This window comes from Sinocyclocheilus rhinocerous, unplaced genomic scaffold, assembly GCF_001515625.1.
Source record: "Sinocyclocheilus rhinocerous isolate Xijiao unplaced genomic scaffold, SAMN03320098_v1.1 scaffold1874, whole genome shotgun sequence".
Classification (NCBI taxonomy): Eukaryota; Metazoa; Chordata; class Actinopteri; order Cypriniformes; family Cyprinidae; genus Sinocyclocheilus; species Sinocyclocheilus rhinocerous.
The window spans coordinates 1179113-1188957 of NW_015626862.1; the positions used below are offsets into that span (position 1 = coordinate 1179113).

A 9845-nucleotide genomic window follows, 5' to 3' on the forward strand; every position below is an offset into this window, starting at 1 on the left:
TTAGCATACACTTTATTCAAAGCTACTATAAATGAGGCATCAATTATAAGTCAATAATATTTGCAGTACCATGTTTCAAGAGTAAGAACAACAACATAGCAATGTGACTCACGCGTTTATTGTATTAAACTGAGAGAGATTGATATTTGTTGTCATTCTTCATTGGCCTGCACTGCTATTAAAGCCTGTTACAGTGGTGGAGCAGCGGGGTAAGCTGGCGTCAACAGGATGTCAGTCAGTCAGCTGACCTCAGGAAGCAGCTCTTCGGCCAGCAAACCCCTAACAAAGTGCTTACACTGGCAGGAAATTGATCTGACTGGAATTGGCATTATCAGAGACTACCAGCAAGGAGGGACAAAGAAGGAAATCTGAGGAAGCCTTGACTCATCATGTGACACACAGGTTGTAATCTCTGCTTGCTGATGTAGGACCACACATGGGGTTCGGATCCTCTGTCCAGATGGTGATCCCCGCCTATGGATAAAAATTATATTCTAATGGAAAATGCAATTGCACATCAATGTCACTATGCAGATAAGGACCCAAATAGCACACTTTCGTCTGCAAGATGTCTGTTAAAGATCGCTTCATCTGGAAAGCTGTGTACAAACATCTGATAAACGTCTGCAAGATGTCAGTTTTAAATACATTCTAAATCATAAACATCTTAAAGGCATTTTCTAAACGTCTACTTGATGTCTGACAGGAAACGTCCTATAGAAGTGTTGCAGATGAGCAAACACTAAAAAAATACATCTTCCAGATGTAAACACGCAAATCACATAGATGTCTCCGAGATGTACTTGTGCTATCAGGGGATGTAGGTTCAAACTTCACAACAGGCAAACCTTGAGTTAAAGGGATAGTTCACCTAAAAAAAAAATCACTGATCATTTACTCACTTTCATGTCGTTCCAAACCGGTATGACTTTCTTTTTGGTCCAATATATGGACAAAAAGACATTTTCCAAAATATCTTCTGTTTTCCACAGAAGAAAGAAAGTCATACAGGTTTGCAATGACATGAAGTCTGTATAATGACATTCACTATATCAAAATGTACTTTCATGTATTTCATTGTAAAAGCTAGTAGCCTGCCACTGGGTGACATTTCTAAACTAGCTAGCGACAGCTGCACCCAGACCACAAAATGAGAGGGACAACAACTCTATGATTGAGAAAAAGAAGACAATAGTTATTTTATTCCAATGTGTGGTCAGACTTGCATATTTTATCTTGCTGCACATGCAAATCACAGCAGTAAGCTTTCATTCAGCAGTGACCACTGTCACCACACTTCCTTGATGTAGATGTAGGTCACACAGTCGCCTACAGCTACAGTACGATTTTGTTAGGTGATAACTTGTCAATTTGTTTTTCTGGTTTTACTGTATTAGCTAAAATAAACTTATTTAGAATTAATCATTGTAGCATGGTAGAAGATTAACTTTTTAAAGTTTGTGGTTGGTGATATAAGATATATGGTAAGATAAGGTATTTTTGAAAGAAGTCTATGCTCAACAAGGCTGCATTTACTTGACCAAAATGCAGTAAAAACAGTAATATTGTGAAATGATTACAATTTAAAATAACTTTTCTATTTTAATACATTTTATAATGTTTTTATTCCTCAGATGTCCTCTCAAGTCTTCAGTGTCACATGATCCTTCAGAAATCATTCTATTATGCTGATTTGGTGCTCAAGAACACTTCTTATTAATGTGCTGCTTAATATTTTGGTAGAAACCAAGATACCTTTTTTTTTAAAAAAGATTCTTTTATGAATAGAAAGTTCAAAAGGACTGCATTTATTTGAAATTAAAACCCTTTGTAACATTACAAATGTCACTTTTGATCAAATTAATACATCCCTGTTGAATAAATGTATTAATTACTTAAAAAAAATTAACTACTGACCCTAATTTTTAAACAGTAGTGCATCTGTAGCACAAATTGTGCATCTTGGGATACATGCTGAAATGTCCCCCTCCCAGATCACTAACCCTAAGTATGAGCAATTATAATAGTGATATTTTACTTAGCAAACACCACTAATTAAAAGCCAAGTGAGACCAAATGTTGGCAGCTTCTTTTAATTCTTAATTAAATATGATAAAGACATATATTTGCTGTCTGCAGGCCTGAATTAACTTTAAATCTGAAAATAAAGTCCAGCAGCAAAAAAAAATACAATGTGCATTTAAAAAAAAAGAGAAAACAAATGTAACACAGGTGTTGTGGAATAGATTCAGACACATACTACAGTATATTTAGGGAATAAAATATTACAGGTCTTTGGAAATCAATCACAGCAGATGTGCTCTCAAAATATACAAAGTTCCTTTGAGTAAAGTTCAATCCCATTGGTAAAAGGCACCGTCTCTAGAGACAAATTAAACAATAAAAACACCACCACCACATTGGCAGGCAAAGCTTTCAGTTTATGTTAGCATGTCAAAAACAGCCCAAGCTAACATTCTGACCGATTTCTGTTGTGTCTTCCTTAATATAAGTACAGATAATTCAGTTATCTGCACTGGAGTGATAAAGCAGTGTGTAGCAGATGTGACGAAATTCTCCCTGAGAATAACACTGGCATTCACTACCGGCCTGAGTGCATCTTCATAATTGATTGTCTCCAAAAATCCAATCGATAACCACTTTGAAATGATACCTGGCAACCACTTATAATCAGTTAAATTAGGTGGTATTACATTGATGATTCTGTGTAGGGTATTTCCCAAACGAGTATTAGACCAAATATTTCCAAGCCTTGATACTCATATTCCTGATACTCCAGCCAGACCACGTTGCTATGGTTATAACCTTTCCTACAATGCTTTTCCCTGTGCATTCTTTCTGGCTTTCCTCCAGACCAGCCTTAGTTTGAGTATTAAATGGCTAGCTCCAATCAATACATGCGACAGATGTTGGACTTGAAGCTTTAGGGGTTGCCATTTGTTTCAATTTCTTTGCATGTACCCTAATATACATCTAATGGTCAAGGTTATAAAATTGTTGACATGCTACAGTATTCGGTTTTTGTAACAGCTTGAGATTGAAATAAACCCAACATGCAGCAATGGATTACAGTGGATGTGAATCTATAACACTGTGCAAAATACAGCAGGGACGCCTATTGAGCTGATAGTCTTGAACACTGTGCCGCTCAGTGGCTACGTCTCAGTGTGCAAAGCTAAAATATACTAGACATGAATGTCAAAGTTTCCATATTATGGACTTTCAATTTGAATTAACGTATCTAAGAATAATATACACTCAAGTAGAAAATGTTATGCATCTAGCAGTTTGTTCAAAGTGTAAGGCATGCACTACGCTTCCATATGGGGTTTGAAAGTCGGAGACCACACTGCAAGTCTGGGATTCAAAATCAACATTATGACTTTAAATCGAAATATTCTCACCAATTCTTCATTTCTAGGTTACACATTTCTGATATTAATCATGTGAACTCCTGCAGATGGTGAGATGTTCTTTGGATCATTCTCAAATCATTTTGGATAACATGATCAGGATTCAGACAAACAATTTTTTCTTTGTAAATCACATGCACAGATGAATCGCTCTCAATAAGATATTGAATATGCATGAAGAAAGTAAATAGGGTGAATTTTGATTTCATGTTGACTTGAAAACAAACCTTGAATTTCTTTGCAATGTTTAATATACATATATGTGTGTGTTTATAGAGTAACATTTTTATGTTATATATTAACATTAAAAAATCAAGTTAGGAAATCCTATTTTTTTCATTACAAATAATATTATCAGCATAACAATTGCAGTGAACTAATTCAAATTTAAATATTAAATTTGAGAATTTCAATTCATGTAAAGTTGAAAGAATTTCAATTCATGCATTCAATTCAAGTTTTCATTTCATTTAATTTGTTTTCACTCTAATTATTATGCTGATAATAAAATAATAATAAATAATAAAAACATTTTAGATTTTTCCAACTTAATTTTTAATAATTTTTTAAAAATGATGTATTATAAAAATATCAATTTCTTGGAAGTAGACAGTTGAATGATAGAGATAAATGATACCCAACATCCTAAATCAGCCATATTTCCTTTCCACAGTTTTGAAATAAATTGCAAATTGCTGCATTTCACCATTGTATCACAACCACATTTATGTTTTCATTATAGAACTGAGAAAGGTGCTTAATTGTCATGGAAATAATGTTAACATTATAATATACAGTATATATATATAATCTTTTACTCTTTTGAATTTGGGATAAAATATAATCCAGACACGTTCCTGACAGGCTTTGTGAGATTCATGAAGTGTTACACAATCCTTACCTATGACCAAAGCCAGAGCTCCAACAACCACCACGAGGACAATGACCACTGGAGCCACCAGCACTTTACTCACTGTGAAACGAGCAACAAAAAAGAGTTCAGGCTTACAAAAACAAACACATTTAGAATCCTTATCTACTGCTGGACTAAGAGAAGATGGAGTGCATTTGTCTTTCTCAACAAGTCAGTCGGTTAAAGTGAACCCTGTGACCTGTATACCAAACACTTGTGTCTGTGATGTATTGATGGTTGGGTATTATACTACAGTTCGTTGCACTAGCCTGAGGACACCCAACAAACACTGGCTCATGTAAAGTATACACAGATATGCAAACTAAAAGCAGATCATCATGGAGTCGGTCATATCTCTGTGCTATTACTAACTGGCGTTATCAGGGAGTTGTAAACTAGCTAGCATGGTCTGAAATAGTGTAAACTGTTCTTTAAGGTGCTCTATTTGTGTCAAGACAATTTGTTTTTGTGATAAAACCTAGGAATGAACTCTGTACTTTGTCTGCGTAAAAAGAAGTGCAAGGGTTGTACAGCTATATACAAACAAAAAAATATACATATTTAACTTTACAGTTATATACGAAATTGTACATATACACACAACAGTGTGTTTATTTACACATGTTTATTGGTGAGCTTGCAATCTAAATGAAGTCAATATAATAAAGAGATGATACATAAATAATCAGGGTATCTTCCGATCATTCGTTTTTTAATTTAATATTGAAATCTGAAAAATAACACTTCGAACAATAAGCCAGTGTCATCAGTGTAAGAAATTAACTTTCCCATACGGGACAACTGATTTTCAGCTTTTTATTTATTTATTATTATTATTATTTTTTTTATATCAAATAAATTAGAATAATATGACAATAGGCTGTTACCAATTAAATCAGTATTCAGTGATATAGAACCTGCGTCTGAAGATGCTTTTAGATGTATTTACAGTTTAATGCTGATCAGACGGCTGTACGTGCATATACACAGCAATTACAAATGTATAATGAAATTAGATTAATGTTTTATACAACATTTTTAATCCAGAAATATGAATAAAATGAAATGATACTTGAATTATGAAAGTAATTTGTCTAAAACTACCTATGTTCACATAAATTAATAATGGTCTGCGCTTGTCTACAATACATTCTTCCCACGCAGCAGTGCATCGCGCAGCTTTGCCACACAGATTTGAATAGGTTGTTAGCTATAATAATTCAGGCGGTGTGCCAAAGATGTAGGCTAGTAGGTAGTTGTGGGACTCTTATTATGTTTTTTTAGGACTATTAAATGTATGGTTGACCAATCAGCGGAGAGGGGCGTTTCATTCACATGTAGAGATCGAATATTCAAGTTGTTTATTCGTTTTCTATCCCTGAACGTAAAAATGAAGCCAAATTCTTGATTTTTCGTTTTGTTTGAACAAATGAAAAACGAAAAATGTGCCGTTTTTTCATTTTTCAGATTTCAATATTAAATTAAAAAACGAATGATCGGAAGATACCCTGATTATAAATAATACAACTTTGGCCATGTTTGACTCAGAATTATCAGAAAACTGTTTTTTTTCCTATGCATTCTTTTAAAGCAAATAAAAAAATGACAGTTTGTAAAGTTTGTGAGACTTAAATCTGTCTTCATTGTTGGCTATTGTTTTGTACAGTTTAATAATTATCATTTATAAATGTGACTGGGTTCAAGGAAAAAAAAAATCCAGTAGGAAACACTGATACAGTATATACAGTAAAATACTTGTATATTGGAAACAAGCAGGTTATGAAAGCACCTAAAAGCACATTATGATAACAAATGGACAAGAAAACTCAAGATAAGCCAATGTTATGTTTCCAAGGTAACCCCAAATATTCCAAAAGAACTTAAATAAATCAAGTTGTGTTCTCTGCTTATGCACACTCACTACAAACAGAGCCTCGGACCAGCCGGCGCAGATGGGGTTTCTCAGGCAGGTAGCGGTACTTGCATCCAAACACACTCAGGTTGGAGGTGTGGTCCCCAAAGAAGCGCAGATGCCTGTACTTCTCCCCGCAACGATAACAAAAGTTAGTTTTGCACTGTGTGCAGGTCATGTGATCGCAGCCCTCCGTTCTCTGAATGTGGATCTGTTGGTATGGAGAAGAAATCATTTGGCAATGAGTAATCAATTCACAATGATGCACCATCCAGCCATTTATTTTTTTCACTTGTTTTTAAAATTTCTAGTCAGATCTGTGAGCTAGTGGGGCAGATTTTCTTGAATCTGGGCCAGTGACTGACATGTTCAATTAGTGAAAGCTTAGAGCTCACAAAATGATAATTTACAATGATTACACTGCGATTATTCCAACAAACAATGCACTTCTCAGTATTATGGGTTGAGAAACTCGTTCAGATAGGGAAGGTTCTCAATGGGAAGATCTTAGCTAAGCCTTCAGGTATCTGGCTCAGGTATGCGCACTATGCCAAACACTTGTGTTACGATGGGTCCTCCAAAGCATCATGAATGCACATGTCTGGATGGAAAACAGCAACGCCTTGTAGAACTCGTTGATCTCTTGAAATTGTTTCAGTGAAGAGAAAATGATCTTGAGTGAACTTTCATTCAGGATCACTTTGCCCAGACCCCAGTATTATGACGTCTTATGACTGGAATGCCATTTTTCCCAAGACCGTAATTAAAGTTAGACAGGAGGAAAGGAAAAGAAAACAGACAATAAACACAATCCTTCCTCACTATCTCAGACGGGAACATTCAGTTTTTACAATGACTGACTCTGAACTACGTAACTCCTATTCATTTTAAATGGGCCGTATTTTACATAGCTAACATAAAAAAACTGTATTCAAGTTGTATAAATAAACATTAGTTAACGTATTAAATTAACATGAATTGATGAAATATATAATATATAACTTATGTTAACAAATTAAACTTTATTGTAAACTATTACCAAGACTACATACAAATGACCTGCATTACCATTCAAACATTTGGGGTTAGTAAGAATTATTTCTTTATTTATTTTTAAGGAAATTAATACTTTAATTCAGCAAGGATGCATTCAATTGATCAAAAGTGACAGTAAGGACATTTATAATGTTACAAAATATTTAGATTTCAAATAAATGCTGTTCTTTTGAACTTTTTATTCATCAAATAATCCAGAAAAAAATTGTATCATGGTTTCCACAAAATTATTAAATAAATAGGATGCTTATATGTAAATGTAGGAGGGCATATGTTAATATACTCATGGTTGTGATGTCAATACCATACCAAATGTGGTATTATGAACATTGGTGTACAGTAGTACTGTAGTAACTCTTCCATGTCAAAAAATGAACAAAAATCCAGTTTTCAGTATATGTACAGAGCATTTTAGTAGAGCATGTTCATTACCTTGCAGCGTGGACACTTCTGAGCGTTCCTCTGGCCATATTCGATGACGCTGGCCCAGTGACGCAACAGTTTGTCTCCTTTCCTGTAGTCTCGACACTTCAGGCCTTCATGCCAGGGCGCGTGGCATTTGAAACACCAGACAAACTGGCACTTTGTGCACTGAATCTGTGGGGAACATTTGAAGAGACAGACAGACAGTTTGCTTACTCAAGAAAGCCTTTTGGCAAAGAAAGTCACTCTGATTCAGAGTTTAGACAAATAATTCCACATTATAATGTTGTTAACTACAGAATAGACAACATGCGAAAAACCAGACCTTATACTTATGTTCACTCTTGGTGGACGTCTTCATTTTGTAGTCATTCACACTGAAAATTCCAACAAGTGCAATTAAAAAATACACGGATGATGCACTTATTTATCTGCAAAAAAAGTGTGGAATGTCTGACACTTCATGCACTCAACTGTTGCAGCTTTCCTTACATAATCTATAGAGAGGGTAGACACTCTGATGGTGGACGACAAAAACTTTTAAACCTCATGCACTAGATGGCTGAGTACATAGTGCATAGTATAAAGTGCATAATGTATAGTATATCACTAAGTTGGGAGTGACACAGCTTTAGCTGATTTAACTTCTGCTGGAACAGGCTTGTACTAGTTTGGGGACGCTGCTTGGGTCAATTTTAACTGATGCACCTGACTAATGCAAAAGATGGTCTTGGTAAACAGCCCTAACAATGCTCATGTTGAGAGAAGGGCTCTCGTGGCTGATTGTGTGGCATCTTGTGATCGCAGCAGGTGAGATTCTGAGAGCCCGGTGTGCTTGGAGTTTACTTTGCGATCCTAATGAGATCTGACACTCCCATGAGAGCCCTTACCTGAGTACGTGACACCAACTTGTGACAGCAGTGCTAGCACTCCCCCAGGGCCACCCACCGGCCCTTTTTACACCTGTCAGCCTGCTGCTAATGGGCCGACCGCACAGCTAGCACAATAACGGCACTCAGCACCCACTGCAGTCTGATTTTCAGCCCGCCATATCACACGCTGGCATCCTGTATTCACTCTGACATGTTTTCTTATTGACCAGCACCACCTCTTGAGGTGGGCTATCTTCTCAGGGAGATATCTTTTTGATGGATGTGAAATCAAGTGCAGAATTTGCTCTTTGAGGCCGGCCACATGCCTGTTAAGACTAAAGCAGATCTATTACAGTAAACACTCAGTCAACAGTAAGACAGCAACCAAATTGCTGTGGGAAAAGTGCATGTCTAAACACTTTCAGTATAGCATCCATAAAAAAAGTAATCAAACATTTTTTATTTTCTCAGCAGATTTCCTGCATCACCTCATCGGAGTACTGCATGCATATTTTAATCTAAGGCCTCATACATCTCAATTACAGTAGGTTGTAGGCAATATTCAGCCTAGCAGAAACAACTATACATTCATACATTTAAATGGACCGGTTATTCTGCAAACCTACAAAAGGTCAGTGAAACCAACCAACAAATCTTTACCAAACCTTCACACAATCTGATACCTATCAAATCTACTGAGGCATATACTGTACATCAAAGCAAAAATTCAAAAGCAGACATTTCCAATTTTTTTTAGGTATTACTCTGGTACTGTGACTTTTAATTGCTGCTTTTACAATGCCATAGCAGACATACCTGTAAATGTTCCTGTCAACAGAGTAAAACAAGAGTCTTTTACCAAATCCTTTGGTAAAATACTAAATGCTGTGCTCCAAAACTTGGGTTCATGTTTATGAAATAGACAGGTTTATGAAAACCAACTGTCACTGCTTTAGCCATTTTCTGTCATTTAAAGTTTTTGACTATCCAAAAAAAAAAAAAAAAAACCCTGTGCATCAGGGATATTGGGCCACATTCAGAATTTAGGAATTGTGCCACTTTAAGTTTATTAGTTGGAATTCATATACTTTCAACAGTCACACAAAAGATATTTCATTACTCCAACTAAAGAAACATATTTTGCAACCACAGATTTCATGCATTCACACAGATTGCATGCTTGGGTTCAAAAACAGCTGGACTGGGCACAACAAAATGGAATGGAATGCAAGGAT

At 35.7% G+C, this 9845-nt stretch overlaps 1 protein-coding gene across 1 annotated transcript in view; it reads right to left on the reverse strand.

Annotated features, from left to right (window-relative positions):
- Positions 1 to 331: 331 nt before the first annotated feature.
- Positions 332 to 9845, reverse strand: part of LOC107716996 (probable E3 ubiquitin-protein ligase RNF217) — a 16340-nt gene continuing 6826 nt past the window's right edge. The window contains exons 2-6 of the mRNA XM_016523642.1: positions 8064 to 8115; positions 7748 to 7912; positions 6269 to 6470; positions 4336 to 4407; positions 332 to 474 (exon numbers count right to left, since the gene is read on the reverse strand). Coding sequence (XP_016379128.1) covers positions 332 to 474; positions 4336 to 4407; positions 6269 to 6470; positions 7748 to 7912; positions 8064 to 8115 — 634 coding nt within the window. The remainder of the gene's footprint in view (positions 475 to 4335; positions 4408 to 6268; positions 6471 to 7747; positions 7913 to 8063; positions 8116 to 9845) is intronic.